Source organism: Bos indicus x Bos taurus, chromosome 10 (genome assembly GCF_003369695.1).
Source record: "Bos indicus x Bos taurus breed Angus x Brahman F1 hybrid chromosome 10, Bos_hybrid_MaternalHap_v2.0, whole genome shotgun sequence".
Lineage (NCBI taxonomy): Eukaryota > Metazoa > Chordata > Mammalia > Artiodactyla > Bovidae > Bos > Bos indicus x Bos taurus.
This window is the reverse complement of record NC_040085.1, coordinates 48823987-48845374: the sequence shown is the minus strand read 5'-3', so window position 1 is coordinate 48845374 and position 21388 is coordinate 48823987. Positions and strand designations below refer to the sequence as shown.

Here is a 21388-nt window from a genome sequence, read left to right as displayed (position 1 = left end):
GTTACAGTACTGTTAAAATTATGTACAAAACTCTAAAGCATGGTTTTGAAAAATCTTAAATTATTAATATATTGCAATATCCAGTGGACTCCCCCAGTATTCATGAAGGCTATCAGAACCACAAATTCAGAGTTGATTACAGCAGGAAAGAGAGTTTAATAAAAGGACTGTTTACAAAGGTATAAACAATGTTTAGAAAAGCTAGTAAGGGGATACCATAGTATCTGACGGAGAAAGCGATGGCACCCCACTCCAGTACTCTTGCCTGGAAAATCCCATGGATGGAGGAGCCTGGTAGGCTGCAGTCCATGGGGTCGCTAAGAGTTGGACACGACTGAGCGCCTTCACTTTCACCTTTCACTTTCATGCACTGGAGAAGGCAATGGCAACCCACTCCAGTGTTCTTGCCTGGAGAATCCCAGGGATGGGGGAGCCTGGTGGGCTGCCGTCTAGGGGTCACACAGAGTCGGACACGACTGAAGTGACTTAGCATAGCATAGCATAGTACCTGAGGGCTAGTCACACAGAAGTTTCTGTTATCCTTTGGCCTCAGGGAGTAAGGAGAGGAAACTGTTACTGAAATCCCTAGAACTCTTTTAGAGAGGACCCCAACAATAGAGGGGTACAGCCAGCCTTTATCCAAGCAAGGTAAGAGCAGGGTGAATAACATACACTGACTCTTCTGCCCTCCAGTCAAAGAGAAGCCAAAGAGCAAGGCAGCCCACTGATACAGTCCAATAGGTCACCCTCCCTACACCCTGGGCAGGTGAAGAACAGAGTAGATCGTGAATGGCAAATAGAAAATACATGGACATGGTTTGGGTTTATATAAATTGGTATAAAATACTAAGAAAAAGGAACATCAGAATAGGGTTTCACTGTATTCTGGGCAGGTTGTCTGGAGGAGCTAATGTGTGGGAGAAGAGAGGAATGAGGCTATCATGGCATTTTGCCCTTCTCCAGAATTCAGATTTTATAAGTAGCAGGGTACCAGTAGCTTTGAGAAGCATGACACAATTAAACCTGATTTAGAATTCTCTCCTAGTAGCAATACTGAGGATATATTAAAAGGGAGAAAGCTAGAAAATCTGGGAATCTAGTTAAGAAGCTAGTATCCATTCTTCCTTATATACAAGGTTGTTGAGGATCAAACCAAATAACATCATTTCTGCATTAAGACTCTTGACTGCTAGAATAGGCATTCACTTTCGTTACCTATAGATGAGGATGTATAAACATTGATTTCTATCAAATGAGAATAGAGCCACTTTCAAGAATTAAATGAGAATCTGTAGACAGTGTGTCCTATTACACAGTAAGTGTTGAGTAAGTATTGACTGTGACAATGATATTAAGAAATATTTCTGCAAAATTAGAAATAATGACTATGAAAAGATTCCAAGCAGGAGACACAACTATGAGAAGATTTTAGGCAAGTGAGAAGACTTGATGTAAAATCATGGCAATGAGAAGGAAAGTGGATGTATGGGATGAAAAGTTGGGATTTAAGGTGACTCCAAATTTTTAGACAGAAAATGAGTGATACTGTTAAATACTAGACACTAAACAGGTTTGTGAGAAAGTTAAGGGGTTTATTTCATATACTTTGATTTTAAATTCCAGTAAGAATTATGTAGAAATATTCAGAAAGGAGTAAGAAATCCAAGTTGGAAAATTTGGAGTGAGGTTAGGTAGGACTAGATACATTTGGGCATCCTCTAGGTAGTTTCACTATGGCAGAATTTGCAATTAGGCTGACTACAAGTTCAGACCAAGCCAGCGGTGTTTTATTTCACCTGCTCAGTGTTTTTGTTCTTTACCTTAACTACTTGGCAAATTTTTTAAATTGGGAGATCTTACCTAAAATCTTGATTTCTAGTTTCTCTTGAAAAAATGTAAGGCCTGGCAACATTCTGGGCCAAGCTTCCTTCATGACACTATTGGAGGTTCCATGCAAATTTTTATTACTTACCTGGTCTCCATAAGAATTTGAACTTGAAATCCCTATTACATCTTCAACATTGGACATTTCTTTATAGTTACTTATTAGTCAATAGGTATATCATAGTACCATAAAGTTCTTTTGCCACTGTCTGTCGCCTTGATGATTAAATTATTAGGTGCTCTCCTTCAACTATTTATTGAAAGAGGTCCTAATAGTAAAAACCCACATTTCTATCCATGATCATATAGGTTTTTACAGTAAGCTTTTTTAAAATCAGGTGTATATCTATATATGTATACACAGATATATGTATCTTTCAGATGGGCAAAACTACAAGCCTACTTTCTGAACAAAACCACATGTGCCCAGAAGCCCAACATTGCCTAAATAATCCCAATGGTTCTTTAAAAGAGTTTTTTTTTTTTCTCCCTTAGAAAATGTGTGACTGTCTTTTATTTTGGTAGGAGACACTTCCACCAGAAAAGGATTTGACAGAGTTTTATGGTTAAAAGTTAATATATCTCTCAGTAAATAAAACTAACATTAAGATTAGAATAACTTCTTACTTGGAAATACTAGAATATTAAGTAAAGCTGGAAAAGACCTTACATACTACCTCTTTTTTATGAACAAGAAAAATTAAGAACCATAAAGTTCAGGTAAGTTCCCCATGTTCAGATAGCTATTTATACCAAAAAGAAAATGCTCTAATTAAAAAAATAAATATATATAATACCACAGAGTAAATAGATAACCTCTGAACTCACTTCCAAGTTGTCTTAATAATACCTTTTCCTTACGTATAGTGTGAAGTACTCATCCCTGGTGGCACTTGCCTTCATAATCCGTCCCACAGCTGTTATTCCATGGATACCTTTGCTGTTCAGACATTTCTGGCAAGAACAGAGAAAGCTTGATCTTATTCTGCATCAGTTTTTACCTGTAGGGTAAGTATGGCTACAATCCATCATATTAATTTTAATAAATTAAAGATTATGAACAAGATTTTACATCTTTTTAGTCAGGTATATCTTCTAATATCACTGAGAATTATCAGACCAAGGAAACATAGTATTTCCAATTTTATATTTTTAGTTGTGATTCTGAGTATTTTAATTTGCTTAAATGATCCTGGGAGTTTTTCTAAATTAGAACTTTCCTATGCTTTATTTCTTAAATATTTTTCAAATATATTTTAAGGATATTTGATTCCTTCACGTTTGTATCGGGTTTTATGATAACCATACAATATATATTCACATATTACCTGATTTCACAATTCTTGGATCTAGGCAATGTAGGTGTGTTTTTACTTTGTGATACAGAAAATGGAGGGCTTGATGAAATTAAACTAGCCAGTGTCACTGGGTTGCTATGATGAAAATGGGATTGAAGCCCAGGTTCTCTAACTATATTTTGAGCTCCTAGGATCAGAATTATACCAGGTACCTAGTGGAATATACAAAATAATTATTCATTGAAGGAATGAATGCACTTTGACACTTAAAAGAGTGATCTTTTTAATATATTAGTATTCACTCTGTACAGGCTATTTCTGGTAGCTATTAAAAAAGGACAAAATCACATGGTGGCTAAGTTGCCACTATTGTCATTTCTCAGATTTATTAACTGTTTTGATTGTAAAGCATTCATTCAGCAAATATTTAATCCTGATATGTGCTAGGTGCTGTTCCAGATGCTAGAGATACAGCAATTTAACAAAACAAAGTCCATTCCTTCATGAATTATACATTCCAGTTCGGGGAGACAGCTAAAAACTATGATTAATTTATGTGTGAAAAACTTGAGAAGTGACAATGCATGCTGTAGGGAAAAATCATGAGAACCTTCAGCTGAAACTACAGACCCAGTCAATATCCTAAAAAGTTATGAGATCTTGAGTCAGAGATACCCAGCTAAGCTCTGCCTGGATTCTTAACCCACAGAAGCTGTGAGATAATAAATGCTCATAGTTTTAGGTTGCCAAAACATTTGGTGGTAATTCATTATGCAGCAATAGGTAATACAGAATTTATTACTTTTAAAAAGTTTAAATACAGCTTTTTTCAATGAAATATCTTTCAAAACGTGTAAATCCATATTCAGCTGGAGAAACTTTTGAAGCATTTTTAAAGTGGCTTTTGATGCTATATGCCACTAAGTCATATGCCATTGCTGGATTTTCAGTAGGTTCAAAGTGTTAGTCACCATTCTGTTTTGTTTTTCAGATTTGTCACTTTGAGTTTGTCTCTGATAATTGATCGTATTTTTTTTGGTCAAGTAAGTAAAATTAACCTTTTTTTTTTTAAGTTACTTTAATATAGTCACTTTATTACACTAAAAACTCAGCCTTACTTTTTAATCCATGAGTATTTAGAAACATAGGCAAACCATTTTTTTAATGATATGGGATATATTAGGGAAAAGCTAGTAGCATATGCCTTTGGTTCACTTTGCTGTACTTTCCATATAACAGAATTGTGTATTAATTGAAGTTCTAAGAAATCCATTTAAAGTACTATTGTCAGGTTTGTAACAATAAAGGTTAACTTTTAAATGATTTTAGTTAACTTCAATTATTAAGAATTCATTTTAACCAGAATATTCTTTAAGCATCTGGTTTAATCTTATTGGTAATAGATTTAGTATCGGTTCAGTTCAGTTCAGTCGCTCAGTCGTGTCCGACTCTTTACAACCCCATGAATTGCAGCACGCCAGGCCTCCCTGTCCATCACCAACTTTCGGAGTTCACCCAAACTCATGTCCATCGAGTCAGTGATGCCATCCAGCCATCTCATCCTCTGTTGTCCCCTTTTCCTCCTGCCCCCAACCCCTCCCAGCATCAGAGTCTTTTCCAGTGAGTCAACTCTTTGCATCAGGTGGCCAAAGTATTGGAGTTTCAGCTTTAGCATCATTCCTTCTAAAGAACACCCAGGACTGATCTCCTTTAGAACGGACTGGTTCGATCTCCTTGCGGTCCAAGGGACTCTCAAGAGTCTTCTCCAACACCATAGTTCAAAAGCATCAATATAGGTTTAATCTAATAATAATGGTAATAAGTTTAATTGGTAACAGCCTCTGGTTGATTTTTAGTTCCCTGTTTTTAAGTCACTTATAGGTCTGGAATCAGATGCTATTGTCTAAAGCCTAGTGTATTAAGATGTAAGATCTTGGACCAGTTATTCTTGCCAGTTTCCTTATCTGGAAATAATTGTGGTACTTGTCTCTTAAGGTTGGAGGATTAAATGAGATAACACATGTAAAATACTTACAACACTGCATGGCAAAAGTGAGCACTTAATGTTAGCTGCTATTGTTATTACCTACTTTATGCTGTTATGCTGTAATTCAAAGTGCAGTGTTTTCATTGCTTTATCTTAATAGGTAATGTGTGATGCCATAAGATGGTACTACAGTAAAATTTTTAATATGGGTACCAAACATATAAAAATTATTTTCATTAATTCTTTATGTCTACATGCTACACTGTCAAAATGGGCATAAACAATTATACTCTCTTGAATCTCAAAAACCTAGTGTTTTGCAAAGAACACATTAATACTTTTAAAAAGTTAATAAATGATTTCACTGTTATTATAAATGATAATGAAAAGAGAACCATACAAAAATCAATCGGACGCAGCAGAAGCAGTTCTTAGAAGTTCATAGTGATACAGGCTTTCCTCAAAAAACAAAGAAATTTTAAAATGAACAACCTAAACTTACCATGTAAAAAGAGTTAGAAAAAGAAAAACAAAACCAGAAGTCAGCAGAAAGAAGGAAATAATAAAGATCAGAGAGAAAATTAAGAGATGAAAAAAATCAGTAAAACCAAGAGCTGGTTCTCTGAAAGGGTAATAAACAAGATTGACAAACCTCTGGCCAGGCTCATCAAGAAGAAAAGACAGAGGACCCAGTAAATTAAGAAATGAAAAAGGAAATGTTAACAACTGATACTATATAAATACAAAGCAACATAATACTATGAACAACTATATGCCAACAAATCTGACAATCTAGAAGAAATGGACAAGTTTCTAGAAACATTCAGTCCACCAAAACTGAATCAAGAAGAAATTGATTCACTTCTTCTTGAATTGTGCTCTTTCAATCACTAGAGGAGAAATAGAATCTGTAAACAGACTCACTACAAACAGAAGTCCAGGACCAGATGGCTTCACAGGCAAATTCTACCAAACATGTGAAGAGCTTATACTGATCAGGATCACTCCCAAAGACATTCTAAGAAGCAAAACTAGACAAAGATATCACCAAAAGAGAAAATTACAGGCCAATACTTTTGATGAATATTGATGCAAAAATTCTCAACAAAATATTAGCAAACCAAATCCAAAGACACACAGAAAAGATTGTATACCACGACCAAGTGGGATTCATCCCAGGTTCACAAGGATGGGTCAACATAGGCAAATCAATGTGATACGACACATAAGCAGAAGACAGAAGCCACATGATCTCACTAGATGCAGAAAAAGCATTGCCATAACTCAACATTCATGATAAAAAAACTCTTGCCAAAGTGGGTATAGAAGGAATATATCTCAACATAATAAAAGCTATTTAAGACAAACCCATGGGCTTCCCAAGTGGCTCAATGGTGAAGAATATGATTGCCAATGCAGGAGACACAAGAGACGTGGGTTCAATACCTGGGTCAGGAAGATCCCCTTGTAGGAAGAAATGGCAACTCACTCCAGTATTCTTGCCTGGGGAAAATCCCATGGGTCGAGGAGCGTGGCAGGCTACAGTCCATGGGGTTGCAGAGTCAGACATGACTTGAGTGACTGAGCACACATGCATGACAAACCCATAGCCAATTTAATACCCAATGGTGAAAAGATGAAAGCCTTCCCACTAAAATCTAGAAGAAGATAAGGATGCCTACTCTCACCTCTTCTACTCAACACAGTACTGGAAGTCCTAGCCATAGCAGTCAGATAATAAAAGAAATAAAAGGTATCCAAATTGGAAAGGAAGAGGCAAAACTGTCATTATAGCAGGTAACATGATACCATCTATAGAAAACCCTGAAGACTCCACACATAAACTACTAAACTGATAAATGAACTCAGCAAGGTAGCAGGATACAAAATTATCATACATAAATCCTTTGCATTTATTTACACTAACAATGAAATATCAGAAAGGGAATGTAAAAAAAATAATACCTTTCAAAATCACACCACTCAAAATACTTAGGAACAAACCTGACCAGGGAGGTGAAAGGCTTATATACTGAGAACTATAAAACATTAACAAACGAAACTTAAGATGATTCAAAGAAATAGAAAAGATATCCCATGCACTTGCATTGAAAGAATTTATATTGTTAAAATGGCCGTATTACCCAGAGAATCTACAGATTTAATGTGACTGCTCCTATCAAATTACTCATGACATTTTTCACAGAACTAGAACAATCCTAAAATTTATATGGAACTGTAAGAGACTCTGAATTGCTAAAGCAATCCTTCAGAAAAAGAACAAAGTAGGAGGCATAACCCTCCCAGACTTCAGACAATACTACAAAGTTACAGTAACAAATCGGCATGGTACTGGCACAAAAATGGATATATGGATCAATGGAAGTGAATAGAGAGCCCAGAAATAAACCCACACACCTACAGTCAATTAATCTTTGAAAAAGGAGGTAATAATATACAATGGAAAAAAAGACAGTCTCTTCAGCAACTGGTAATAGGAAAGTTGGACAGTTACCTATAAATTGATGAAGTTAGAATACCCTGTCTCACCATACACAAAAATAAACTCAAAATGGCTGCTTAAACATAAGACATGACACCATAAAACTCCCTAAAAGAGATCATAAGCAAAATATTCTCTGATATAAATGATGCCAATGTTTTCTTAGGTCAGTCTCCCAAGGCAACAGAAATAAAAACAAATTATAAACAAATGGGGATGGGGAACACATGTACACCCATGGCTGATTCATGTCAATGTATGGCAAAAACCACTACAATATTGTAAAGTAATTAGACTCCAATTAAAATAAATTTTTTAAAAAAGAAAAATACCCAAAAAGAAACCATAAAAAAGAAACAAAAAGACAACTTGAACAGGAGAAAATATCTGCAAATGATACAACCAACAAGGGACTTAATTTCCAGAATATGCCAACAGTTCATATAACTCAACAACAGAAAAACAAACAACCCAATCGAAAAGTGGGCAGAAAACCTAAACAGACATTTCTCCAAAGAAGAAATACAATGGCCAATAGGTACATGAAAAGATGTTCATCGTCACTATTAGAAAAATGCAAATCAAAATTATAGTGAGATACCAGTTCACACTGGTCAGAATGGCCATCATTAAAAACTACAATTAACAAATGCATGAGCGAATGTGGAGAAAAGGGAACCCTCTTACACCTTTGGTGGGAATGTAAGCTTATGGTACAGCCACTATGGAAAACAGTATGAAGGTTCCTCAGAAAATGAAAAACAGAATTACCATGTGATCCAGCAATCCCACTCCTGGGGCTTTTTCCACATATCGAGACAAAACTTAAATCTAAAAAGATACTGGCACCATTATGTTCATAGCAGCATTAGTCACAATAGACAAAACATGGAAACAATGTAAATATCCATTGACAGATAAATGGATAAACATACAACAGAATACTACTCAGCCATAAAAAAGACTGAAATAATGCCATGTGCAGCAACATGGATGCAACAAGAGATGATCATACTAAATGAAGTCAGTCAGATAAAGACAAATACCATTATCATTTATATGTGGAATCTATAAAATAGGACACAGATGAACCTATCTGTGAAACAAAAACAGACTCAGGAACATAAGAGAACAGGCTTGTGGTTGCCAAGGGGAAGAGGGTGGAGGGAGGGTTGGATTGGAAGTTTACGATTAGATGCAAATTATTATATGGACAATGGATAAACAAGATTCTATTATATAGCACAGGGAACTGTATTCAGTATACTATTATAAACCATAACAGTATAAAAAAGAATTATTACATATTCAAAATTATCAATGTAAACTACCTAGTATTCAGACTTCATTCTGATTTAATTTCATGATTATGCCAAATTCCCTAAGGCCAAAAACCCATACTTGGCATTAACACATTTCTATTTCTTTTTCCTTCAACTATCCCAGTGGACTCTGGTTCAATACAATTTTTTGAAATTCAATGTGCTACAGGATTTGGGATCATTTTATGGTTCTCATCCATGGCACTGGTACTTCAGTCAAGGATTTCCAGCTGTCCTGGGTACTCACTTACCCTTCTTTATTCATGGCTGCTTTCTGGCCCCAAAGAGGTACAGGATATTTTTGGTGACTGTGCTATGGACACTGCTAGTTTATAGGTAAGATTTTATTTGTTCAAATAGTTCATTTTTTAAATGTTACCAAGAAATTAAATTCTTTGAAAGGTAAACTATTTATCTTTTGCAGGTTCATTAATTCTTATGATTTGTTAGTGGGGATTATTTAGCAGATTGAAAATGCAGTGATTATGCTGGTTCTCAGGGCTTCCCTGGTGACTCAGTGGTAAAGAATCCGCCTGTAACACAAGAGACGTGGGTTCAATCCCTGGGTCGGGAAGATCCCTTGGAGAAAGAAATGGCAACCCACTCCAGTGTTCTTGCCTAGGAAATCCTATGGACAGAGGAGCCTGGTGGGCTGCAATTCATAGGGTTGGAAAGAGTCGGACACGACTTAGCGTTTAAATATCAAACAAATGCTGATGCTCAGACCGTCTGAATACTTTTAATACATTCTCCAGATCTTCCCAACCCAGGGATCAAACCCAAGTCTCCTGCATTGCAGGCAGATTCTTTACAGTCTGAGCCACCAGGGAAGCCCTTCTGATACATATAGTTTGCTTAATAATATTATATTCAATTTTAAGAGGTTGAAAATTGTATTTGCTTTTAAAAAACAGAAACCACAATTTTAAGTACTGTAATTCTAAATGAAAATGTACATTTCTATTTGAAATTTGAGTAATATTACTTGCGTTGGTAACAGAAATCCCTTTTTTTAGAATGCAGTTGTACTTTAGAATTTCACTTTGACATCAACTGTTGGCATTACTTTTAACACATCATCACCACCATATAACTGAAAAATAGACTGATTCCTGAAGCATGAAATTCAGTCTCATAATTACAAAAACAGATCATGTTAATTATATTCATTTTAAATACATTAATTTCTTAAAGTATCATTTAATATGAGAAAATAATATCTTCTTTGAATATCTTCTTTTTATTATAGCATGTTGAGCCACAAAGAATTCAGGTTTATCTATCCAGTTTTACCATTTTGTATGGTGTTCTGTGGTAAGTATTTTTGTAAAATAGAGAAAAAAAACAATAATAAACCAAGGACAATCAATGCTTATTAAACTCTAAAATATTATTTTCTACTAGGCTAAGTAAGGATTGCTCCTTAATTACAAATTGATTATATTACTGCAGCTTTCCCTTTCTGTAGCCAAAATATCCATTTTCTTCCCTAAATGCCCTTTTTCCTGTGTCCTGTAAAGTGAGATAAAAATATAAGGATCCAGCATCTATAGCACCTTTTGATGGTGGTCCTTCTGGCTGTTAGAAATCTTTCACTAAAAAGTAATACGTCTATTTCAGAATAGCTAATTTAAATTTATGGTTAAACTACAAGTTTTACATTCCACAAATGGAAAATTAATGTTGAAACTAGTTTTTAATGCTTTATATACATTTATCCTTTCAAGACTCAGTCCCAACGCATATGCAGTTTTTAACGTGATTCACACCTCTGGTTTCATTTGCCACCTTTCTCCGTATCTCCACTAGGTCTTTGCAGTAAGTTTTTTACATGTGACTTCTAAAAGTTTTATATTACTAAGCTCTGGAAAATATGAATTTTTATGTTGGTTTGGAAAATTTATGAATTGAAACTTTATTAACTTAAAGTTTAATTCAGAATGATTTGTTGGCTTGCTTCAAATATTAATCACTAAAAAAAGAAAAATCACTGGACTATGGAAGGAAGAAATGATAATCAAACTGGACCTGGAGGCTCATAAAAATGAGGGCATTAATGGTATCAAACTTTTTACTTAAAAAACAAACAGAAAACCCTCCAAATTCATTAAGTAGCCTTCTTTGGTCAAGTATAAATATCATCTCCCATATCTCAGCTGTATGTACTCTCTTTAGACACAAACACACATATCTATATATTTGAAATATCTAAAGTACTAAAATGAAAGTGTCATATAATATCTTTATATAGTCATACTTCATCTACAGATGCAGACACAAAAATATAAAAGTCTAAGAGCTACTTGGCAAGTCTTTAGAATAGTGGGATCATTTAAGAGAACAATTCTGTTCATAAAATACTATTCAGATTTAGTTTTTTTCTTTTTAACAACCACTTGAGTTAGTTACAATTGTTTACTTTTCACCCAGGTGAACACTGCCAGATGCTACCAGAGGACAAATATTTCTGTGCACATTTTGGTTTCGTTAATTTAGGAACTTGGTTACATTTCATTTTTATAATCTGTTTTTTCCACCATTCTATTTCTCTGCTCTGTGTCTTTAATAGAGTGTTTTAAAGACTGAGTTGTCTAAATCCTCATTCCCATTCCAAGAGAGTGAATCTTTAAGTGGGAGGGTCTTGGTAACCTGTTTCCAGTCCCAAACACTGAGATAAAATGTTCATGTGGGTTGTAGAGACACCTTTCTAATGAAAAGAATCTGCTTTTCTTCCATCTTGTGTCCATTCAGATCCTTCAAGGACAGAGACCTAGAAAATCCCCTGATCTTCTCACAGGATGTGAGCTTTTCCCTCAGACACGTGTACCTAAGGTTCCTGAGTGAGCCAAAAATTCTGATTCCTTGGAGACTTGTACTTTCACTAAGAATTAGAACTGTTAGGCCGAGTTCCAACAACAAGACTAGTTAAGTAGTGAGTTCACCTAGACCAAAGTCTGGATGTTCAAGAATGATTTCAGACAACAGTCTCCTTGGAGTTCCAGATGTTTTAAATGGCACAGTTTTCTGGCCCAATTTTCTTTTCTAGCCACTTGAAATCTTGAGTTATATTATACCTCAAATCTGTTTTTACTCTATTCTTATGTGACCCATATTAACCTGATTTTATATATACATGACAATTCTATTGGCGATTGCAGTGTAACAAGTCACCTCAACACTCAGTGGCTTACAATTATTTACCAATTGACAGCTCAGGTGGGTAGTTCTCCACTGAGCTCACTTATGCAAATATAATCAGCTGCGGAGGAGGTAGGCAGCTCTGCTGAACTAGGCTGGGCTGTCGCATACTTGGGATTCAGCTGGCTATTGGTCAGGGTACCTCACCTCTGTTGGGGGCTCTCATTCTCCAGCAGGCTATCTGGTGCTGAACAAGCTGGGTGTAGGCAGGGATCCAAGGGAGGCCCAAGCATGGAACCGGCACACTGCCACTTCTACCACATTCTTTTAGTCAAACCAAGTCACAAAGCCAAGCTAAATTAAGAGGACAAACTTCAGGCTAGTGTGGGGACAAGACACAGGAAGAGAAATAACTACAGCTGTTTTTTTCAATCTACAGTAACTTGTCTTGCCTAATTTGAACTTTCCCCAATCCCACCCAAAACACCTTAATTCTAGATCAGAATGTTGGCTTTGATCCTTAGTGAACTGTATAACCTTGTACCTCAGTTTCCTTACCTGGAGAAGAAAGGTGTCACTAGTCTAATAATGCTGAAATTCTTAGAGTGAACTTGTCATTTGAGCTGTTTCCAGTTCTGGGCTGGGTTTTTGCTTAATCTGTTTTTACTACAGTGGCCATTGCAGACCTGCTTGTCTCTGATTAGGCCACTTTGTTTTTCCATATTCTAATCTTTTTAGCCAAACCACACTTGTGCTGTTTCAAAAGTCAGATAACCAGTGTTACAGAACTGGTTCCCATACCCTCCCTCCAATGACCATGCTCAGAGGCATCACTTACACCCTCTTAATTTTCAGCATCTCCAGATTGCCCAACACAACAGTGAAAGAAACAAACAAACATAAATCTACTTCCAGAAACAGATCCATGCCACCACTCACAAACTGACCACTGAAAATCTCCCAGGAGCCTACTGGTATATTTTTCTAAGAATAATACATAGTTACATTTCCTCCAGAATTACTGAGACTTGTATGTACACAATCTGTCACTAGTGCTTGGGAGATAAAAGAGATAAGTAAATGGAATAAAAGCAAGTTCTATGTATTTATCAACGATGTACCAGGACTGGCGCTGTACACACATTTCCCCCTAATATTTGAAAAAGGTACTGTTGTGGATGGGGAAACTAATGCCAAAGCTAGAATTCAAATCTGGATTCCCTATAGGTCAATTCCTTTTTCTAGAAAAAGGTCAAGACCTGGATGATACTGGACAATGACAGTGAATAGTCAAGAGAAATTACAAACATGACCCAATGCTTATTACATGTTTTTCCATGACAGCATTTCAGCTTGTAGTACACTTCCATTAAAGATTATATTTGCAATTAATATTCACTTAGCTATAAGAAAAAAAATTACCAGTGTTACCATTCAATGTGTCTATCTTTATATAGGATACTCGCTAAACAACTTGAAAACATGGAAGAAACCAGCTCTAAGTTTTCTGTTTTTATCAAATATGCTCCTTGCCCTCTATACTGGTTTAGTTCATCAACGAGGTACTCTTGATGTCATGACTAATATTCAAGAACTCTCTTACAACAGTACAAATATATCTTCAGCTTCAGTACTTATGATGATGCCTTGTCATTCTACCCCTTATTACAGGTAATAAAAGTTGTTCACTAAATGCTATGACTATAAAAACTACTTTAAAACTCCTTTCAGATTCCTGAATTTAAATTAATTGGTCAAATGATTATAAGGCATTTGAAACTCCTGTTTATGTCAATGAAAATCATATACCACTTTTAAATATACTTTAATATTCAAAACAACTTACATTTAAATACTCTGATCAAATAAACTTATACAGCATTTTATACTACCTTTAAAAGGTACTCTTCGTAAAAAAAAAAAAAAAAAATTCAGGTATCATTGATCTTAATACAAACCTTTGTGATACATCTTATATTTACATAATTTGTAAATGATCTCAGAACACAGGATTCAAGTCCAGATTTACTGATGGGGACTGCTGTCCTGGTCTTAAACCAGTGTTTTTACTTTCTTTAGGTATCAGCTGTCTTGCCTGTAAAAGTTAGGGAATTCAATTAGATGATATTCTAATGCTTGGATTAAGTGTGTCTGGGAAATAACAGTGAACGTGCCTTAATTATGCAGGGCATTTAAAAATACATCATGGACACTAAGCTTGTATTTCAGGGAGCTATATACATCAATTGCCTAATAAGGATAAAAGGACAAAAAAAACAGCTTTCCTTTAGAAAATTCTTTACATGTCTAGAGTTAATCTGAAGTTAATTTTCCATGTGCACATTCAGTCAGTATCAAAGTTGGTATCATTTTACAGTAATTGAACACTTTTGGAATACTCTGCTTAACTCAATCATTAATGCCAATCATTAATAGGCTTTTTTGGAAAATTGGGATTGTCCAGCAAAAGCCAGTTAGATGGATGCAAGACCTCAAACAGCCCTTTAACTTGCAGATAGGATCTAGTCTATATAAAAAAGACTAGAGCTGAGAGAGGGATGTTCACTCTCCCCATATTCTCAGTAGTGGTAACTCCACAGAGAACAGGAATCCTAGAGGTACCATGATGCTCTCCCATACATGGTTGTAGTGACTGGTATCTTAGGCTTTGCATAGTTCACCTAGTTCTCATCTTAGTTTTTCCAACAATGCACAATGGAGCATGCGCACACACACACACACACAAAAGTATGATACCTACCTCTGAAATATAAGGCTGGCAGCCTTTTCTCAATTGTTTCTGCTTTCCCCTTGAAGCAAGACCTTCATCTTCAAAATTGTAAAAGTCATGAAGTATTAAGATCCTGTGTAAATTTACTTTGTACACATTTCATAGATAAAAATAAACCTCTATCAAATATTTATATTAATTTTTCTGAGGCAAAGTTGTAAACATGGCTTTTTGCATGTCCCAAGTAACTGCTTAATCCACCTTTTCTGCTGCTGCTGCTGCTGCTAAGTCACTTCAGTCGTGTCCGACTCTGTGCGACCCCATAGACTACATATACTCTAATCTTCCAGTGCCACAGTAAAACTGTTACTTATTTGGATTTTGATCCGTGAACCTATGTTGTTCTTTTTACTAAATCATACTTATATAAATATTTAAGAACAACAAAAGAAATAGGAAAAACTTGTCGCTTAAGAATTCAGAGCAGAAAGAGGAAAAGAAAAAAGAATTCTTTATCCTTTCGGGTTCATGACGAGTTTTCTGCTTTGCCAGATATTACTCTCTTATTAACAAGTAACATACCTGGTCCCAAAGCCCCTGTGCCTGGAACACCTACTAATGTTCGAGAGTATTGAGTCCCACAAGCTGCGGACTGACTTCCCACCTTCACATGGAGTTTCACTCTTTACTTTGGACTTGAGGTTATGCTACCTACACTGTATAAGAATCTTTGTCTCCATTTTTTGAGAAAACTGCATTAAAGATGTGCCTCTTCACCTTAAGTGAAACCCAGTTTAGATTCAGATTTCACATTTTGTTATGTAAACATGATGTATCTTAAGTGTAATTTGAAAACTGTCACAATTTTTTTTAACTTCTTGTAACTATAATGGTAACTTTCTTTTTATAGCCATGTCCACTACCCGCTTCCAATGAGATTTCTCCAGTGTCCCCCAGACCTGACTGGAAAAACTGATTATCTAGTTGAAGCAGATATGTTTTATCTAAATCCCTTAAAGTGGTTGTATATGGAGTTTCAAAATGATTCACAACTGCCTACTCACTTGATCATCTTCAGCGTCTTGGAGGAGGTAAGGGAATATGAAAAAAGGTATAATTTGGTATTTTATTTTATCTCAGGTTTAGCAAACACTCAGATAAATTTACAATATCACTTTTTTTAATGGTCCCTTACAACACATATTTTATTAACTGGTCTTTTCCCTGGTCAAAATCAGCCCTAGTTCTATAGAACTACCAAGGAATATGTGTTACTTACCATGAGTTATTTTATTATGAAATTGCATTGTTTTATTAAGAAAAAAGTTGCAGAAGAACAAATAGGTCATTCTTAAATTCATGAACAGTACTCAACAAAAGGTGGCTTTTATTTGCTTAAAAACATTTATTTCCTTCTAGGAAATAAGTCCTTTCCTAATTTCAAACAACTATGAGAGAACTGCCGTTTTCTTCCACACTCACTTTCCGGAGAGTCGAACTGGAAGTCACATATACGTCTATGAACGGAAGTTAAAAGGGAAACTCAACCAAAGATGAAATTCTGAACTATGTTTAGATCTTAGAGAAATAGAGATTGATGAGCAGAAATATTCAGATGTTGCTGAAAGATGCTACTAAATACTGGGTAAAACTCATGGAACTAGCCAAAACCACTATGAACTGCTTTACCAAACAGCACTACTGAGGAAATGTATGGGAAAAAAATCACAATATAAAATCATATATTAATGCAATGCCAGATTTTAAATAAAGACCTTTAGTTTTCCTCATGGTGTAGTTTTATTGTTTCTTCCACAGTATTCAGATGTGCAAGAAATTTCACAAGAGAACAAGTCAGCAAGTTCATAAGAAGGCAGCAAATTCTTCACAAATCAACGGGCTCTTGAACCCACAAAAAGACAAGAAGCAAGTGTAAGGTTATAAAATGTTAAAGATGAAATTCCATCACAATGTACTTTTTCAAGCTCTACTGGAAATTTAACACAAATATCAGTGTTAATTACACTTTGTCATGTATGATTTGAGCTTGCTTTAAGCTCATATACTGAAAGGAAGTCTCATTTCATGCACAAAATGTGTTGCATGCTTGGCTTCCTTAATAAAACTACAGTTGAATATTTTCAGTGCCAAAAAAAAAAAAAAATTCAGCAAAACTAAACTACAGGAAAATGCAAGTTAGTAAGCTTTTGCTTGATACTTCTGAGTAATAATATAAAATCATCAAACTATACTTAGAAATGATAAAAAGACATTGTTATCTTGATAATTTCATCTTAGTTTCAACACCAAACAGTAAAGAAAGCATCCAAGTTTCTGTTACAGTTTTCTAATTTAACTTAGTTGTGAAGGTCAATATTTAGGATCAAAAGGTAACTGCCCCAATTCTATTTCAAGGTTTGCCATGTGTCTTCCATTAGTGCGACCATATTTATGCCATTTACCTTCCCTTTTATAAGGTTGTGGCTGAGGGTGCTTCTGCTCTTGTTTTCGATGCCTGGAGCTTTCAATATTTACCATACGTTGCTTTTTATCTGGTCGACTGAAAGCAGTAAACACATTTTTCATCCAGGTTAGAGTTAAATTTATTTAAACAAGAAACAATTTTAATGTTTTTTCTCCATTAATCTATTATCTGAACACTGAAAAAGGATAGTAAATGAATCTGAAGTATATAATCCTAGTATAACCATATAAAAAAGATTTCAGTGAGTTTATACTTTTATCCTACAGAAAGAAAAAATGGACAAACATAACTGTGCTGGCAAACAGGGGCAACACTCAAAAGATAAATAGAAATGTGACAATAAAATAATGAGATGTGTTTCCATTATTTTTTCTCCTTTCCTATTAAAATTAATTCCCCCTCCCCAAGTGGCTTCCTCCCTCAGCAGGGATACATACACAGTTCCAACAGAGTTCCTCCCTCCCTCCCTCTTTTCTGCATGCGCATGCATGCTCTAACGCATGCTCTAACAGCTAAGGCTTATAAACAATATCTACATGTAGTTCTTGATCTCCATAATCACACCTTTGTCACTACTTCAACAAAACACTCCATGGCCGTCCAATTCCCAACCAAGACATCCATTCTTTTTTGGGGGGGACGGGGGGGCAGCATGTAACATTATTCCTTTTACTTGAGATGATTTTCGATTTTCACAGTGCCACTCTCTGCCCATCATTCATTCTCAGCCTTCTTTCTCTACAATCCCTTAGATGTTGGTGTTCTTCAGGAGTCTGATAAACACCTCCAGCCTAGACTATCTACATATACAGAGTCTGGACTAGAGACAGAGTCACATAACTAATGGCCAACAAATTCTCCCTACTTATGTCAATAAATACCAACCACAATTCTCATTTTCAATTCCCCTCACCCAAGCCCTGGTATTCCTTAGTGTAGCTAATGTCCATATATAACTAGACAGTTATATATATAATATACATATATATACACACACACCTATAACTATAGACATATATATGTAACTATATAACTAGTGACCCAACCCAGAAATCTCAAAAGGCATTGTTACTTTCTACTTCTATTTCACAAGAAATAGCACCGATTTTACTTACTATATACCGTTCAAATCTGTCCCCTCCTTTCTATTCCTGCTACTGCCCTAGTTCAGATACTCATCAGCTCATGTCTGTATCATTTCAAAAACCACTTTTCAGCATCTAGCTTCACTCTTTCCAATAAACCCTTCAGGCTGCTGCCAGTGACCCAAAATGCAATAAAACAAGTCCTCCAGCATAAAAGTTCTTCATGATCTGAATCTTTTCTTCTGTTCACCCCCCACCTCTACCTTGTCTCCTTAACACAGCATGTCTTCACATCTCCAAATCAGTGCAAATGAAGTTCCCTTTGAGTGCAATGTACTCCATCTGCTGCAGGCAAGTTTTCACTACTTCTTCAAAAACCAGTTAAAAAGAAGTTCAGCTCAAAGGCCATCTTATTATGAAGCCTTCCCAAACATCTGTTGACTGAGGCCAGCATATAATATGCCTCCACATCTCCACTGCATTTCTTGTATTGACCTAATTCTCCAAAAGCTTCTGAGCTCCTTGACAGCAAGAATTTTTCATTTCTTTCCTCAGGACAGCCTCACAGTACTTTGCTCTAGATATGTATTTAATGACTAAAGACACCAAAATCAGTCTCATTATTTTATTGACACATTACATTTATTCAAAAAGCTATATAGAGAAAAATATCTCAAAGGTTAAAAAATAAAGCTAACATTCAAAGATTAGGAGAGTTTTGTGTTACAGAATAGAAAGCTGGTAAGCAATGGATAATACAATGTTATTTTTAAAGGTTATATATAAAGCACACGCATGAGAACTTGTGGCTTGCAAAGTTTATCCCTTTGATCATGCCTCTACCAATAATAATTCTATAATAAATGTATTAAATATCATAATTTAGTTGGTAAGTAGAATAGACAAAGCAAGTGGGACACTTGAATTGTTACTCTGATTTCAAAGTGAAATTTGTATTTTTCACTCCTAGCTTCCCAGAGTGAGTGAGTAAATAAAAGATTAAGGAAATAACTTAAGGTGATTATCTTTTCATATAAAGTATAATGAAAAAAATGAAATAGGCTAAAATAGAATTTTATATCCTCAGATTTTTTAAGGTAGAAATTAAACCATTTGCTCAAGTCAAACTGATTTTATGAAATTTTCAGTTTGTAATAGATTTTAACTTAAAATTTAATCTTTCAATTTATCCTGAATTCCAAGGCAATAAAATACTTTTACAAATAGTACTTTTGTTTACAAAAAGTACTTTTACAACAAATACAGCTGACCCTTGAACAATGTGGGTTTGCACTGCTTGGGTCTATTTATACCTGGATATCTTTCAATAGTAAATACTTCAGTACTACATGGTCTGTGGCTGGTTGAATCCTCAGATGCAGAAATGCTGATACAGAGGGCTGACCATAGGTCATATGCAGACTAACCCCCCATGTTGTTTAAGGGTCAACTGTAGTAGCATTCTAAAAAACTTATCAAATTATAAAAATGCTATTCAATCTACAAATGTTAAAAACTATTATAATAACATGGTGCTATGTAAACCGACCTGGGTCCATATGGAGGGGAAAAGGTGTGACCAAAGAAGTGTCTATATATATATCCATCCAACTTCTCAAATACGCCATCATTATCTACTTGATATTCTTTCATGTCTTTAAGATAATCTTTAACATCATTAACAAAGTCAGTGAAGAGCTTCTGATCATGTATAAAGACACCATTTAGGAAAAACTTATTGATGAAGTGATCAAGTTCTTTCCAATGATGAAAACTATCCAGTTTTTCTAATAAATACCCTTCAATTAACTGTCTAAATTCATCTATCCTTACAGGATTCAACATTTTAACATTAAAAAGGTTAATAGACTCCTGTTGAGCACATTCAAATACACCAGAACAAGCCTTTCTGAAAGAATTATAATTTCCACCACAGTCATGCTCAGCACTGCATTTCTGTGAATTTGTATTTTTTCCAAATTCTTCAAAATGAGGCTTTTCTTTCCTTCCCTCTCTCTGCATAGTAGGGCCTCTACTATTCTGGTTTTGTGTACGTGCCTTATACTGTGGATGGAAATATTCACTAAATGTTGTCGGTTTTTTAGCTGCGGTTTCTTTTGTAGCGCCAAATCTTTTATTGCCTTTTTCATCAAAGATATTCTTGGTGGTATCTTTGAAATGCCTGAAAGTGGATTTAACTGAATCTGAGAATTTTTTCAGATTTTCTTTTACAGCTTCTTTAGCCTGTTTAATTTTTTCTTTATGATGCCTCACAAACTCCTTAGTAGAATTCTTCATTGCATCAAATGTTTCCTTAACAGAACCCAAAAATGTTTCCTTTGATTTATTTTTAGCTCTGTGGTTTCCTCTGTTCCCTTTCTTTTTCCCATCAGTTTCTTGTTTCTCATTTTGATCTTTTGCTTCAACATACAGTCTTTCCCACAAATCAGAACGCTGTTGCTCAAAGGTTAGCTTGCGCTCCAGCTCAGTCAGTCTTTCCCGTAACATTTCTATTTCCTTTTTCTCAGTCACTACACTGGGCGAGTCTGGGTTGCCATACGAGTGGCTGGAGCTTAGCTGTTGGAGTTCTACCCTTAAAGCCATGGTTATTAGTCGTTCTCTTTCCAGTTCTTTCCTGAGCATCTTTGCTTCTGCCAACAGAGTCTCCCTTTGATTAAGGAAACTGTGTGTTTTCAGCTTTTCTTCTTCCAAATGCTGCTTAAGTTTCTGATTTTCTGTAACTAATTCAGCGCTTGTCCCTTTATCTTCTAATATCCTAATCTGTTCTCTTAATTTCCTTAACTCTTCCTGTAATGAAGACAAAGCTTTTTCTTCCTTCTCCAGAGATGTTCTTAGATACTGATTTTCTGTATCAAGGTTCTTTTTCTGAGTTTCAAAGGACATCTTCTCTGCTTCAGTATGGGTCCAACACCTTGCAAGGTTTTCCTTCAATGA

At 35.4% G+C, this 21388-nt stretch overlaps 2 protein-coding genes and 1 long non-coding RNA gene across 11 annotated transcripts in view; 1 reads left to right on the top strand and 2 right to left on the bottom strand.

Annotated features, from left to right (window-relative positions):
- Positions 1-17010, top strand: part of PIGB (phosphatidylinositol glycan anchor biosynthesis class B) — a 25813-nt gene extending 8803 nt beyond the window's left edge. The window contains exons 6-12 of the mRNA XM_027553946.1: positions 2752-2892; positions 4174-4225; positions 9119-9330; positions 10244-10308; positions 13590-13803; positions 15774-15954; positions 16283-17010. Of these exons, the coding sequence (XP_027409747.1) occupies positions 2752-2892; positions 4174-4225; positions 9119-9330; positions 10244-10308; positions 13590-13803; positions 15774-15954; positions 16283-16420 (1003 nt within the window). The 3' untranslated portion in view covers positions 16421-17010. The remainder of the gene's footprint in view (positions 1-2751; positions 2893-4173; positions 4226-9118; positions 9331-10243; positions 10309-13589; positions 13804-15773; positions 15955-16282) is intronic.
- On the bottom strand, positions 13942-15416 carry LOC113900305. The gene is made up of 2 exons (XR_003513116.1): positions 14894-15416; positions 13942-14227 (listed from the first exon to the last, which is right to left on the bottom strand). It is a non-coding gene; the product is annotated as an uncharacterized LOC113900305 (long non-coding RNA).
- CCPG1 (cell cycle progression 1) overlaps positions 16640-21388 on the bottom strand; it is a 42324-nt gene continuing 37575 nt past the window's right edge. For 6 of the 9 annotated variants that reach the window (XM_027553939.1, XM_027553943.1, XM_027553937.1 and 3 more), the window contains 2 exons: positions 19983-21388; positions 16645-17423 (listed from right to left, as the gene is read on the bottom strand). In XM_027553939.1, the coding sequence (XP_027409740.1) occupies positions 17234-17423; positions 19983-21388 (1596 nt within the window). In that variant the 3' untranslated portion in view covers positions 16645-17233. The other 3 variants (XM_027553941.1, XM_027553944.1, XM_027553945.1) reach the window with 3 other exon arrangements.